This window comes from Ambystoma mexicanum, chromosome 11 (genome assembly GCF_040938575.1).
Source record: "Ambystoma mexicanum isolate Mex_15411 chromosome 11, UKY_AmexF1_1, whole genome shotgun sequence".
NCBI classification, from domain to species: domain Eukaryota; kingdom Metazoa; phylum Chordata; class Amphibia; order Caudata; family Ambystomatidae; genus Ambystoma; species Ambystoma mexicanum.
This window is the reverse complement of record NC_090934.1, coordinates 962621931-962637891: the sequence shown is the minus strand read 5'-3', so window position 1 is coordinate 962637891 and position 15961 is coordinate 962621931. Positions and strand designations below refer to the sequence as shown.

The following is a 15961-nucleotide window of genomic DNA, read 5'->3' as shown; positions in this document are numbered from 1 at the left end:
CTGGTAAGAGTGTGAGACTTTTTTCCCACTCTTACATGTGTTTTGCTGTGTGTGTTTAATATGTTTGTGTTCATAGACTGTGGCGCTTCACCTACTCCATAGGCATCATCTTTTTAATGTGTGTTACACAGCACCTTCAGTTCAGTGACACAGGGTTGTCTTTTTCAGATTTCCCACTTTAAACTCCATTTTCTGGGCTGACTACTGTCTCCCAGAACATGTAAAGCTGACATTGACTTTATTAGTCTTTTTAAATCCACAGACCCAGTACAAACTATCTTACATAGAGTTCTGGAAAGGGTTAATAGTTATCCCTTTTTGTCTGTTTCTCTTGGAACATTATTTCGTTCCCTTTTCATTAAGATTTGGCTGGTGGCAGTGGTATCTACCATATTTTCCCTACCGCAGTTAATTTAAATAGCCTTGGTACTATTTTAGGCTATCTTGGTAGCCTCGAACTGAAACCCACTGGACCACATTTACTTTTATTTGGTTCCAGCTGGGTTTAGTCACCATTTCTTTTTGTAAAAGTCTTTCTCGTGTTTTACTGTAGGTGCCAAACCAGGTTTGGTTCCTTTGTTCGTCGACCTTTTGCGGGCTTCTGCACAGAAGCCCTCATTAGGCGCCTAAATGTCTGAGGGGGACAGGATGTGAGGGAGGGGTTTGAGACTCCCTGCACAGGGTCTCCTTGGAGACCCATGTTGCACTCTGTGTGATTGGCTGTGGTGACTGTCCCGCCGGGACAGCCACCCTGCTGTGTGATTGACAGCCAGGCTGTGTGAATGGGGGAAAACTGCATAAAAAGCAGGCATCTGGGACTGAGAAGAAATTGTCACCACTGGATCGAGAGAAGCTGACAGAAGAGGACCCCTACCACGACTGAACCTCCCGGTGAAGCCCTGCTGCAGGTCCGAATCTACAAACTTCGACGACAGGGAAGATCTGCAAGGAATCTCCTCCCCTTGAGCTCGTGGGACCAACCAGTTCGCCAAACTGCAAGCCAGGCCTCCCTCCTCTGGTCTTATTTGCTGTGCACAGCTACAGTGAACCAGATAGCCAGAAGGACCAGACCCTGCTTGGGTTTTAAGGAGCGCACCTTTTATTTGTTGCTTTGCTCTGCTGCTGGTTTCTTCCCTGGGCAGTGCAGGACCCTCCAGTCTTCCTACTTTGTATCAGTCCGACAGTCACTTCAGGAACCGTGAGCCTGCAGGACCTGCCAAGAACGTCTGCCTCAGCTACAGCCTTCTTCTCCATTTAAGGTACTGTTCAAATCCGGTCGTTCGTTCCGTCCGACCGTGGTAAAAGTGTTTGAAATCTTTTGCCAATCCAAGGGCTTGTCCTTCTCTATTCTTTAAAGTAACTTTTCATCCGACCAACTTCGTTCTGAACTCTTGGCAAAGACTTAACCGCAAACTATTCTGAACTGTGTGATCCTCTGCAAAGACTTTGGTCCATTGACTTGATTTGATTTCCTAACTGTAGTTGCCTTTTCTAGACATCCCTGCTTACTTACTTGTTGGTGCTGCTCAACTTTCGTCTAACTTTGTCTTTCCATCCCTTTTATATTGCTGGAGTGCCATTTTGCTCACACTTCATTTTGAGCTTAACTTGTCCAGAATTCATGGGGTGGTGTGTAGTGTATTAAGATTGTGATTTTTCAACTGCTTGATAATAGTGAAATGTTTTATAACTGATGTGTAAATAAATGTATATTCTTTTACTCAGAAACCTTGAGTCAGTGTTTGTTTGAACTATATTAATTGCTGTCCTTTGTGTAAATATTGATAGTGCTCACTTTACTCTTGAGATAAGTCTGGCTGCTCAACCATCGCTACCACTTTTACTGTGTAGTACAGGCTTGTACCAAAGGTGAATTTGTACTGTCACTTGTAGTCTTAATTGTGTGTGGTGTTCCCAAAGGGTACTGCATATGATTCTGCCTAACACTCTCTGATATCATGGGCCCTCTCTGGTGTGCTGACTGGGCTGCAGGGGTTCTAAGCTTCTTCTAACCCCCAGCTTAATTCTGGGGGAGATCAAGGTATTGTTCAGCAGGGGGAGGACTGCTTTATAGTGTCTGTGGGGGGCCCTCTTACCCCTTCTGTTGTGTGGCCGTGTCCACCTCAGTGTCCACCCTCACCCCTTCCCTAGGGGGCCAGACCTTGCTCAGCAACTGCCTCTCTTCCCCATGGGTATTTGAGGCTCCCATGTATGCCTCCAGGGACTCTGCTCACGCCTGTGACATTCCTGCTGTTTGTGGTGGTGGCAGGGCTTTGCTGCACGCCACCTGCTGCTATAGACATGGGGCCTCATTACAAATCGCCCGGTATGGAAACAACGGTGGCGGTAAACCCGCCGCCACCGTTGTTTCCATGCCGGGCGATCACAACTCCTGCAGGCGGGAGGTGATGTTCCCGCCAGGTCTGATCTGACACCGGCAGCATTACGAGATGCTGCCGGTGTTTCCATGATCCCCATTCCCATTGAGTCCCATAGGACTCAATGGGAATGGGGATTAACACCATTCCGCCTCCGTGGTTCCCGGAAAACCGGGGTTGTAATGCCCCGGTAATTCCGGGAATCACGGAGGCGGAATGGTAATACGAGTCCGGCGGTAACCAGGCGGTTGTACCGTCACGGTTACCGCCGGACTCGTAATGAGGCCCATGGTCTTTTTTTCTTGCCGGCAGTGCCTCCTGCCCGTGCCGCTTGTCTTTTGGGAGGGGGGAAGAGGATCGCCCCGTGCCAGCAGGAGCTTTGTTGTCTCTGAGGCAGTTCAAGTCCCGAGCTGGGGATGGTCCGACTCTGCTCCTCGCCTCTCACTGCATACTTACCCCCAGCTTGAGAGGGACATCAGATTCCCCTCAGTGCTTTATTGCTGTGAGGACGGGTCTGGTTGGGTCCCCCGTTTCTGCCTCTTCGCCTTAAGACGATCTCTGCACCAGCAATGTTGTGCTGCGCCCAATTTCTGCTCCTTGGCAGGAGGAAACCGCTGCCACCAGTAAGTCTTCAGACACCATCAGGATTAATCAGACTTGCTGTCGAGCAGACTGAGTTCCGACATCCGCTGCTCGGTGGGTGGCGGCCATCTATGAACCGTCTGCCCACGCATTTCTTGCAGAGCTTTTCGGAAGGTGAAACGCAAGCTTGTGAGGCTTCGTCCTCACCCGAAATTATATGAGATAATATACCCAATGTTGCCAGCCTACTACCCTCTCCCTCATTCTTCCAAGGAAGAAGAGAGGTTGCACAGGCTGGATCCTAAAAGGGCCTTACATTTTTAGATAACAAGAAAAGAAACTTCAGACTACAACACTAGCTCTTCATCGGTTACACCAGCCCTTTATTCGAGAAAGGAGTCACAAAATAGACATTATCAAGGTGGAGAGTTTTGTGCGTCTCAGAATGCTACACCGTGGCAGGAAAAGACATCCCATATGGATTCATGGCACACTCAAACAGAGTAATAACTGCCACCTCAGTGCTCCAGAGAGGAGTGTCAACGTTGGGCATTTGAGGCTGCAACATGGTCTTTCCTACACACTTTCACAAATCACTACTGTTTTGGATACAAGAGGGTCTTATTACGAGTTTGGTGGTAATTCGGCAGTAAATCTGTCAAACTTTCACCAAACTTGCTTACTGTCACTGCCCATTTCCATTGGCCCTATGGGTTAACCATGGGATTAAAATTGATGGAAGGACTCCATGGGGATTATGCAGAATGACTGTGAGTGGTAATTCCACCACAGTAATTCCACCGATACTTGGCCTTGAAGTGGCGGATTTACCTCTGGCATGATCCTGGAGTAAAATAATGCTGGAGGAAAATCCTCAATTTTAAGGTGAAACTTGTTGTTCGGAGGTGGAGTAAGAATGCCAGAAATTCTGTTACCGCCAAAAAAGGTGATGGTAACGGAATTTCCAACCGTTTTTTCCCACACCGCCAAACTTGTAATGAAGACCAGATGTCGAGTCAGGATGCCTACTTTGGTAGAGCGGTCTTACACAATAGGCCTCATTACAGGTCGGGCGGTCCGGAATTAACAGTGGCGGTAAACCTGCCGCCACTGTTAATTCCGGACCGCCCGATCCCAAGTCCTGCAGGCGGGAGGTGATCTTCCCGCCAGGTCTGACCTGGCGGGTTGAACACCTCCCGCCTGCAGGCGGACGTGGAAACACCAGCACCATCACGAGATGGTGCCGGTGTTTCCACTTCCCCATTCCCATTGAGTCCTATGGGACTCAATGAGAATGGGGATTTACACCATTCCGCCTCCGGCATTCCCAGGACAACAGGGTCGTAATGCCCTAGTATTTCCGGGAGTCACGGAGGCGGAATGGTAATACGAGTCCGGCGGTAACCAGGCAGTTTTACCGCCGGGGTTACTGCCGGACTCGTAATGAGGCCCAATGTCTTGATTTAATATCTATTGCAGTTTGCTCTTCACTTTCAAAATTGGTACTGCTATGGGAATCCATCTAAAATAAGGAATCTGTGGGAGGACACAATCCATTAGAAGAACAAATTACTTACCTTTGGTAATGTTATTTTTGGTGGATGTTCTTCCCTCTGATTCCTCATCGCCGTCCCATCCTGCCCCTCAAATCAAGAAGTCTCACCATCGGTCTGTCTTCAATGTCTACCTTAAAAATACATGTGTTATATGAAAATGTTTCCCCAACACGTCTGAGCACAGGGAAACATGATTTAACTAATGTCGTGGGCTGAGGTGCAAACTACTTATACCAACACTGACGTCACGCCCGGCCTCCAGGAGGAAAACCTTTCAGAGATCTACTAAAGCATGGGAAATCAGTTAAGATACCTGGTGAAATAATACCACTTAGCATTATACTTAGGAATTGTGTTGTGATTATTGGCCATGCACATCTCTAGTTTATGAGTGTTACAAATGGTGTTCCACCAGATTTTGGTGGAAAGTAAACTAGAGTCTTTCCAGTTAGCCGTAATACATTTTAAAGCTATGCAGATGAATAAGTCATACAGTCTTGCAGAGTCGGATGGGAAATAAGTTGTAATGGCTATACTTCCTAAAAATATGTTAACAACGGAAAAGGGCACATTTACACAGAAGATATATTTAAGAAGCATCCAGATTTCCTGCCAAAATTTAACAGTAAATGAACATTCAAAAAACATATGCATATACGTGGCGGGAGATATGCCACATGACCAACATTTAGCATTATAACTCGGATTAGACTTAGCCAATTTGGCAGGAGTAATAAATGCTCTGTGCATGAAGAAATAATAGTGTTGTGATATATTTGCTGATACCGATATCACCCTTATATTAGCATCATTATTCATATTTCCATACTTATTCAGAAATACTTGAACTAGATAATTTTTGAAATGACCAGATTATTTTGATGAAATAATCCAATATACCCACTCCTCCCCCTATCCTCTTCCCTCCTTATCCTTATATGTCTCTAGTCTGTCTCCCTGTAAGTCTCCCCCCAAAATCTCTATTTTTCACTACATATAAGTCACTCGCTGCAGACCTGTGATATAATTAATTCTAAACAACATGTTATATTAATGCGGTTTATATCTATTATAGTTCATAGTACATTCGCAAGTGAATTTAACAAATGACTTAGCTTTATAGAAATACTATTACAAAGGATCAAAATCATTTACTATGTCATTTCTTTGCGGTTCTTGTTCTTATTCAAAGTTTGTAACCTGTTGATATCTGTATCAAAATCAATATTTTAACAATAAAAATCATTAAAATGAAAAAAAAAAAAGCATGGGAAATATATTTAAGATGAGGAATCAGTGGGAGGAACATCCCTCATAAAGAACATTACCGAAGGTAAGTAGTTCATTGATGATGATGTTTGCATCTGATCATCTGAATTTGTAACATGCACACAAAAATCCATGTCAATTGAATTTTTAATGTTTGTTTAGAACCTTAGGACACAGAGATTATCACTGAAATATCTTACATTTAATATTGCAGAACTGGACTTCAAAAAAAATGTATTCTTGGCTTGCTAATGCTTATTTAGAGGACATTGAGATCAACAAGAAATTCGCCATTTATGATGACACTATGGAAGATGTTATTCTGGTGTATGGAAGTTTAAAGGACACCTACCTTAACGAATCATACTATGCTCCCTGTGTAGTACCAAAAACATCTCGTCAGGTAAGAAGCCATTCATTACTTTATGTAAATAAAATAGATCACATGAATTTAGCAATAACCAAACTTTAGTGTTGATGGCCTTTGAAAGAAGACCCATTATGACAAAGCCAAGAGATGTTTCGTAGTATACATTGTTTTAGACACTGAACAGTAATTTTTTATGATAGTCACAAAGAATATGTAGGAGAAGAAATAGCATTGATCAAGAAGCTCATATCCATCACTTTATTTGTGGCACATCTAAGCTAGTGTCACAAAAACAATACTATGCTAAGATCAAATAGCATGGAGGACACCAATAAATCACTACCACCACTTAATCACACCTTAGCACCTAGCCCAGCAAGATGGCGTGGCCAGGGTACATGCCTTGAGGACGTGCCTGGTGTGAACTCCCGCAAGATCCTTCATATAAATCCTTTTTAGTAGCACAGTTCTTTCCCCTGTCACACAATAGAGCAGGCTAAATAGCTGCTGTATGAACCGCTGTCTTGCAGGACACTCTGAAGTGGCTCAATATGCTGAATGAAGCCGAACACCCGTGCGGCCTGCTGTTGACTGGGGAACCTCAAGATACCGGCCGGGCTGGTATGGTGCTGAAAACTCAGGCCAGCACCTAAATACTAGGGAGCACCTGCGCTTGCTGCTGCGCTGGGAATCGCCGGTGCGCCGGAGCGGCGACCCCGACTTGGACTGAAGATCTGCTACGCTACACAACCTGAGCTGGAAGAGGGTGCCGGGTCGCGGCACCGCTACGGGACTGAAGGAGTCGGACCGGGGTGGCAGCTAGGGACCCTGGTGTGAGCTTTCCGGAAGGTGAGCCGCCCTGACCCCACGGGAATGTGCTGCGCATCGGAGCTGATCCTGGTAATAACGCTACTGGCTGCGAGGGGAACTTCTGAGACAAAACTGTGATGATCCAACATCAGAGGCCGGAATTAGCTGACTTCTGCTGCAGAGTTGGGAGACAATCCCCTCACTGTCATGCATCCCTGTACACCTGGCAGCTATTAGGGGTGCATACGTGGTGATTTGCTGGAAAAGCATATTGAGGCGGCGCTGGGTGACAGTGACCTGTGGTTAGAGTATTCCGCTCATACTGTGCACTTTGGTCCCCTGCCCTGCTGCCTGCTGAATCTCCCACCCTGTATGTGAAGCTGAATCTGCAGCACATGGAGAAAACTTTTTGGTGACCGCAGGGAGTACCACGGGTGCATGCCACTGCCCGACTGCACTGGGAGGAACTTCTTTGTGCTCGGGGGGGGTGTGGAGGCGGGTGCTTGATGAGAGAAACTGAGTGCGAAGACCTGCTAAGTCTCCCGTGTGGTCAGTGTGGTAGCTGTGAAGGCTACCCTCTGTGCACGCTGTGTTGCCTGCCAGTAGGCTGGCAACTGGCAGCCTGTGGTCACTGCAAAATGAGCATGTGATTGAAGTATGACCAGTGCTTGCGCTGGTGGTGGGTTATCACTGCAGGTATTGCTGGATTGAGGAATAAAACCCTGACCGGTCCTGGATCTGCCTAAGCTGACATCGCCCTTAAATGTACTCTCCCTACAGAACTGGCTGAGGTTACGAGTCGTTTTGAGGGGAGGTGACTGATACAGGAGAGCTGGCCTGCATGCCCTTGGAGGGTCCCTTCTGCAGCTCATGTTGGCTTAAAACACATGAGACGGAGCGGGCCTGCACAAGTCCCGATTGCCCACCCCTTTGCCAACTAACAGTACGATTGCAGTGGTGGATCTGCAACTACCTCCTCTCTCTGGTATGCTGTCCACTAATCCCAAAGGAGGCAACAAAAGCACAATCCTGGAGTCCTTTGCAGCCAAAAGCAGACAGCGTGACTCCCTCCCAATGATGAAACCGGAACAGCTTGCGGGGCCACCGATGATGGCGGAGACGCAAGAAGACAGGATCCTGGCTGCAATTGCGGCACTGAGGTCCTCCCTGGAGGGCAGGATTGAAGAGGTCAAAGTTGACATACACCTCCTACGACAAGATGTTCGGGCGCTGACGAAGAAGGTTACTACTATGGAAGAATAGCTCCAGGAAACATCGACAACCACTGCTGATCTGGAATGGTGAGTGAAGACCCAGGAAGTGAACAATTCTGATTTAGAAATGTGTGCTGAAGATGCAGAGGGAAGGTCATGCAGGAATAATGTTCGGTTACTGGGCCTCCCAGAGGGGGTTGAGGGATAGGACCCCACCCCTAACACTGAAAACCAGATCCTCCAAGAGATATGCCCCAGACAACTGTTGCAGGGATTTGCAATTGAGAGGGCACATTGATCGCTGCAGAAACTACTACCCCTGGGATCTAATCCTCGACCTATTACTGCTAGGGTCCTGAACTTTAAAGATAGAGAAGTCATTTTGCAGTTCTCTAGAGAGGGTGGCACTATCCAGCAGGATAATTCAAAGATTACTTTTTACCCAGACTACACTCCACTGGTTCAGAAGAGGAGCAGCCAGTTTGCCTCAAGTGAAGAACGGCTCCGCAGTCAGGGCCTTAAATTTATGCTGAAGGTGCTACACAAAGGGAAATCACTTTTTTTTAAAACCCCTGAGGCAACTAACCTATGGATGGACCATAATGTGATGGCAGATGTGACCTCCGAAGAAGGTGTAGGCAGACAGAAATGACAGCCCTAAACCCATGCTAATGTGATGCGCAGTACTGCACAGGCTATACTTGATACTGGTGTATAGCTGCTACTTGTTAAGTTTTGTAGTTTTGAGAGCACCACACAGCTGCTCAGGGCGTGGTACCACAGATATCCTCGGAACAATGGACACAGCAGGTGCTAACCTTGGACTGGTACCTTCTACGTGGTTCCCAATTGACAATCTCTTGTTCAGGAGGGGACGGCTATGCTCGAATTGCTGGAAGCTGTTGTGTGCTGTTATTGCCCAAATGTTTGGGATGTTTTCTGGTTATTGTATTGTAGATGGTTGTTGTCTTTTGGGAGGAAATTGGCAGATGAGCGAGTAATGACGGGTGAAGGGGGGCAAGGCATTGGGCTTGGTAACAGACAGTGGAGGTTTGAAATTAGAGGAATTCATGCTTTGTGGAGAGATGTCCTGTGCAAACCAGGGTGGCGCCCCTACGGGAGGGTTCAGGGCTTTAGTATCATCACAAGGGCACAGTTTAGAATAATGACCTGGAATGTCAGGGGATTGGGTTCCTACCTACGCAGGAACGGAGTGAAATCCTTTCTATGCAGGAAGTATGTATCCATTGCTCAACTGCAGGAAACAGACTTGCTTCCTGCTGAACAAGAGTCAGTGATCGCCAGATGGGGGCAGGGGTGTGGGTTACGGATCTGCCTATTCCAAATCCACCAGAGGGGTTATGGTATGGGTTGACCCGGAAGTTCACTTTCAACTTCTCGATGTGAAGGCTTATAAAGAGGGTAGTTATGTGATTGTACATGTCTATGTGGATAGTGAACTTCTACTGCCCCACTCACGCTGTCCCTGCCTTTCACCGCTCCCTAGGCAGTAAGCTGGTTCACAGGAGGGACTCCCTGTTTCTTCTGGGAGGGGGGCTTTAATTGCTTTAGGGACCCTGGCCTCTGCATCCTTCAATTATATAATGGCAGAATTGTCGCTGGCAGATCTATGGAGGGAACAGAATGCAGGTCGACCGGAATACTGATTTTATTTGGCCCCTCATAAACCTAATACCAGAATTGATTACTTATTGCTGGAGCTGAACATCTAGCTGAATTTCCGAGGGCAGAATATATGGAGCATACTATTTCAGACCACTGCCCGGTGCTGGTGCATTGGGATGTCCAGGAACCGAGGCGACCCATCCAACCTGGCGTATGCTGGCAGAGGCATTACAGGATGAGGCCTTCAAGGGCCAATTGAAAGAGGTCTTGGTTGCCTTCCATGAGAATAACGTGGACAGTGTTAATAGCTGGGCGATGATGTGGAGGCACTTAAGGTGGTGACTAGAGGGGAAGTTATAGCAAAGGCTGATGGGTTCAGGAAGATATTGCGGCACATCTTGGGGGCCTTGGAGGACCAAATCCAAGTAGGAGATTCGAGGGGTTGATACTGACCCCGCTGCTGAAGCTGAGCTCTGCCTGTTGTGAGCCCAGTGCATGGAGAGGCTCTGTAACTTTGACTACACAGTACATATAGAGCGTGTGCATGAAGAAGGGGATAAAACTGGGAAACTGCTGCCGTGGCAATAAAAAGCTGAAAAGCTTTGACGAGCAATCACATTAATACATGATGAATGTGGGCTCCTTGGCAATGATAGACAAAGATCAACTACACCTTCAGTAGGTTTTATAGAGCATTATATAGTCACAAGATGCAAATACCCCCTGAGGACCTGCACTCGGCACTCTCCCAGATTCAGTTGCCTTCACTAACTCACGAGCAAGCAGCTTCTCTGGAGCTTCCTCTAACTGAGGAGGAGTTGAGGGATGTGATTTCATGCTTATCTAAAGGAAAAATGCCTGGCGGGGATGGACTTCCTTTGGAGTTTTACAAAGCTTGCGCCCCCATCATCGCCCCCACTCTCATACAAGTCTATACGGACACATATGATTGGGGCCTACTCCAACCTAGTATGCGACAGACGTGCATAATCCTATGTACACAACCAATGGCTAGGGTGAAACCAGGAGGCGAGTATCAGTGGCATGGGGCATAGATAGGGGTACGCGGCAGGGATGTCCGCTGTCACCCATGCTTTATATATTAGCTTTGGAACCCCTGGCATTTGTCCTCCACCAGGAATTCTCTGAGGCTGGGGTAATGTTAAGAAAGACTATTCACCTTATTTCCTTATATGCGGATGATATCATTCTATATCTATGTGAACCAGAGCATAACTTAGCCATTATCCTAGATACTTGAGATGACTTTGGAAGACCATCTGGGATCACATTCAGCAGATGGAATTCAAGCATCTTCCCTTTGGCAGGATTGTGACAATATGATGTAAGAGACGTACCTAACCTGGGGATACACTGGGGAGGGAGGTGTCAACACGTTTAAATACCTGGGAATAATACACATAAACCACACACCAGATGACATGCATTCTAAAAACTCAATGTCTATGTCGTTCTGGGCTAAACTGCCATTGTTCCTTCTATGTCCAGTCTCCATAGTGAAGATGATAAAACTCCTGCGTTTTATTCACTTTTTGCCAATGGACACTACTTTAGAGAGGGGGAGTTTTTCTGCCAGCTGGACACGTTACTCAGGGAGTTTCTATGGGGATACACTGAGCATGGCTTATGAAAATGAGAGAGTGCAACTTCTGCGGTTTGAACTTTATTATTTAGCGGCGCAGCTTCAGTATGTGGTGAACTGGCTGTCGGATGAACCCAGTGTGGAGGCCAGGCTACTATGGGATATGCTACATCCAGCTCTGCTGAAGGAGGTTTTATGGGTTGCAGAGTGCTGTGTGGGTCACATGTCACTATTGATTACGGTAGGGCGACAGATATGGGCAAGAACACTGAAGATACAGGGGCTTCGCAGTCCATACTCCCTTCATGCGGATACATGCCCAGTTAGGAATTAATTAGCGGGTGCCAGGAGTTGGGAAGATCTCAGGCTCAGTACGTGGGGAGACATGTACAGTCATGAACAGTTCAGGGACCTAGATGAGTTGATACAAACTGAGGTCCTTCCCAAGGGTCAGTTCCTAAAATATCAGAAGCTAGGGGCATTGGCAAAAAGGAAATGGGCGGGCTTGCCGGACGAACCGGGACCCAATGTGCTGTTAATGTTACTGTATAGAGGATGGCTGGAACCCAGTATCTCAAGTGTATAAATGCGTATTGGGAACAGTCTGTGCGAAACATGTGGCTAAACATTTTATGGGAAACAGATTTGGGGCTGGAACTTAGTGACACTCAATGGGATATGGCACTGATTTATGTTAAGAAAGTTTCCCGAAATATGAGATTCCGCCTTCTGCAGCTGAACATACACCACAGAACGTATATAACACCTGGTCGAGTAGCCCGATTAAACCCCACTGCACCGTCTGCCTGTCCATGGTGTAATGTTGAAAACGCTGGTATTATGCATATGTTCTGGTACTGCACACAGCTTTCTGGCAACAGGTACGGCTGGTGTGTGTTGGGGCTGGGATCATGTGCTATGGCTGGGACCAATGTTCCCTCTAATTATTTTTCTCTATGTTGCTGAACCTGTTGGCTGTTCTGGGCACATTATTTACCATGTGCGCAACTAACTAGTGAGGTAAGCTGCTTTGTGAGCTACCATCACCGAAGAGAGTTTGGAAAGGAATTTTCTCTTCCCAGCCACTGCAATTCTATAAAAATCTTAGAACACTTTTTCCAAACACATAGGGCCTCATTACGACCCAGGCGTTAAGTTACCGCCTGGGTCGTACCCTTACCACCATGGTGTAAACTACGTTTACACCATGGTGGATGGCGGATTTACCGCCCCATTCCAAGGTGAGTGGGGCGGCAAATCCCCATTTCCCATTTTACCCTTCCCCATTCCCATTTTTGCCACATAGGGCATAATGGGAGTGGGGAAGGCGCTAATTACGCCACCGTAAATTACGGTGGCGTAATTAGCACCATGGTCCCTTAGCGCCATGGATTTTAACGCCTGCAAAAAGCAGGCGTCAAACTCACCATGGCGCAAAGGGACCTCGGAATCAGGCGTTAAGGGTCGGCGCCGTTTACGGCGCCGTTAACCCCTTAACGCCTGATTCGTAATGAGGCCCACAGACTAAAATAAAATATGTCATATGTGATTATACAGAAAACTCATCAACCATTCCAAGACTTCAATATCTGCCACAGAACCTTGCAAACGTACTTCTGCACAGAGAAAAATGTCGGCCTCATTACGAGTTTGGCGGTAAGTGTTAAAGTTGGTGGTAACTCCACTACCGCCAACTTTACCACTATACTAAATTACGATTTCGGGCCTGGAGTAGAGGATTTGCCTCCAGGAAAATCCTGGAGGTAAATCCTACAACTCAAAGCTGAAATCGTCGGAATTTCCGCTGCAGTAATTCTGCCAAAAAAGCCTATGGACTCAATATGAATGGGGAATTACACCGTCCCCACCAGTTGTAATCCGGGAGAAATTCCTCTGGACAAAGTGGCAGTAATGGCCATTTGTTGGGCCCTATTCTGGCAGATTTATGCCGGGATATCTCTTGTCATAACTGATGCGGCTGTCAAGAAACTCAGACAGAATACATTTGCCGATGGATTAACGGCAATTAAAAGCAATGGGCCTCATTAGGAGTTTGGAGGTAGCCAGGCCATTCTTACCTGCATGGCTACCCCCAAACCTGGTACTGGGTCCGGGTCCCAAATATAGGGAATTACCGGGCCATCCCGACTTTAGCGGGCCCGGTAATTCCCTTTCACGGTACCCGGACCCGGTACGTCCCCATTCCCAATTGAGCCCTATAGGGCTCAATGGGAATGGGGAGGATGCTAACAATTGGCCCGTTAATGACTGGCCCATTGTTAGCATCCTGTACAGCTAGCAGGTCCCGCTCTGCACGTCTGGTCTGGCCAGGCATCCAGAGCGGGACCCACTGCAGACCTCATAATGTGGTGGCCCGGAATGAACGGTGCCGGTCCCTTACCTGCACGGTTCATTCAGTGCCCCCACGTACGTAATGAGGCCCAATGTGTCAAAAACATGCTGAAAGGAGTTCAAAGGTCTGCTTTAATTAAGTAAGTTAAGTGCCAGGAGAACATGCTTCGTAAGTATGATAATTGCATCAGAATAACTGCACCTTAGAATATGATGATCCAAAATTCCTGTGCCTCTGCTTACTATCCACATTACGTTCTCCTGTGGGTAGTGATAACCCCAGCCCTAGAGCTAAGAGACATATGCACCATGCATTTTTAATCCCTAAAAAAGAAAAATGTGCCTAATGAGAAATAATGAACATATCATTGCTTCAACCCACAAAGCTCCACAGACATTTTTTCGAATTAGTGACCAGTAGAGCAGTGGCATAGGAAGGAAGGAACTCTAATAATAATAATGCCCGATCTTAAAAGGAATTGTATGGAGGAAAGAACATCTTTTAATAAGCAGAAAGTATCCCTATTGGCAAAGCTAATTACTTTTTTACTCCCCGAAAAATCATTTGACTGCAAGTAGTGAGGACAATCTGATTAGAGCCCTGCTTGTACCCCTGATGTAGGAAGTGAAATGACAGGGCACGTATTAAAGTGTATAGTTTTGCTCACCCTTCCGCACCACAGCCTAAATAAAATGAAACAAGAGCCTTACTGAGGTTTATTATGGAGCCCTGTTGAAGAAAATCACACATATACGCCTTTTAAGTTACTAGCATCAATTAATCAGAGATACAACTGTTTGAGTACCTTCTTCTGTAACTATGGATCCCTCTTCTGAAATTCTTTGTGATCAGTTAAATCAGATGCAGGGAGATGCTAGAGACTGCACACACAGAACACATGGTTATATTGAAAAGCCCTCAGCAGTTGAGCATAGAAAGAAAAAGAAGGTGCTGTTGTCTAGATGGGTACTAGAATTTCCTATCCTTTAGTAAACATGCAATACAATTCCTTCAGTGTACTGCCGAAACGTCTGACTTGGTCTTTGAAATTTGCTGCTTTGTTCATCACCCGGAAGGAGTTATGCTTCCACCCATACCCTTGCCCGGTCCTTGTGCTTGTCTCCAATACTAGTTGATAGAGCCCTTTAAAAAGTGAGGGATTGTAGCAGTAAACACTCACTGGGATATTTGCAGACCCACAATACTTTGCAAGCAAGGCATATTTAAATGCCTCAACATATGATGTGCATTTTAAGAATGTTATAACTCTGCATGCACATAATTCTTTTGCAGTGTATACAAGATTGTTTGCAACATACCCCACCCTAATATTGTTGTGTAGGATTACACAAGTGCTCAGTGAAACTGTTTTTGTATAGAAGCGAGTTACCATATAATGTGTGAAGGTCTATGTCCAAAGGAACTCTGAACACTTGTAAACGATGCAGATTGTGTGAAAAGCATTCTCCTGTCTGATTATCCGGTGCCATGATCCTATGGACGAGTAATCCCAGGCATAGTTCATACCCATTATCCCTTGTACGCTAAGTCAATGATATTGCAATGTTGCTCGCCACTTATAGGCTAATATTAGTAATGCTTAAGTAGGAGACGCTGAGCATCACATGTGTCTTTTCAAAATCTTTAGAAGGCAAATTAATATTTGAGTTTCATAATGCGTTAACTTACAAGGGGGCCTCTTCAAAGCACTTGCGTGACATATGTACAAAGAAGAGGAAGTATGGGATTTGGTTACACATCCAAGTAGCCTGCTTACTTACAGTCAGTATCTGAAATTTTAGCTGGTAGTTCGATTATATAGTGTGGGTGACGCTTTTGGTAAAGCACAATGAGTAACAGAAATTCTGGCACGTGAACGTTATTCATGTTACAACAAACATAAAACAAGAGGATGTAGGTACACGTCTGCTAACCTTTTGCAGAACCAAGAGAGACAGAGTCAAGGTTGTCTGGTAGAATCTTAATGTAGTCTGGGGCAGAAGTTAGAGTCATATGGTAAAAGTGTGATAGAGTCAGGTTTAGAGTCATGGGTGGGGAAGGAACATTTTTGGTTAATGTATGAAGGCATATCTTGGTTAGATTCTTCCGTTCATGGAGCCAGTTTTTCATATTGGTTTTTAACCTCTTGTGTTGTATTTTGCTGTTAGGGATTTTAGGTGCAGAGTAGTGTGATGCAAAT

The 15961-nt window shown here is 46.1% G+C and overlaps 1 protein-coding gene across 1 annotated transcript in view; it reads left to right on the top strand.

Annotated features, from left to right (window-relative positions):
• Positions 1-15961, top strand: part of LOC138505087 (sodium/hydrogen exchanger 11-like) — a 789434-nt gene that overhangs the window by 516388 nt on the left and 257085 nt on the right. The window contains exon 6 of the mRNA XM_069625403.1: positions 6000-6188. Coding sequence (XP_069481504.1) covers positions 6000-6188 — 189 coding nt within the window. The remainder of the gene's footprint in view (positions 1-5999; positions 6189-15961) is intronic.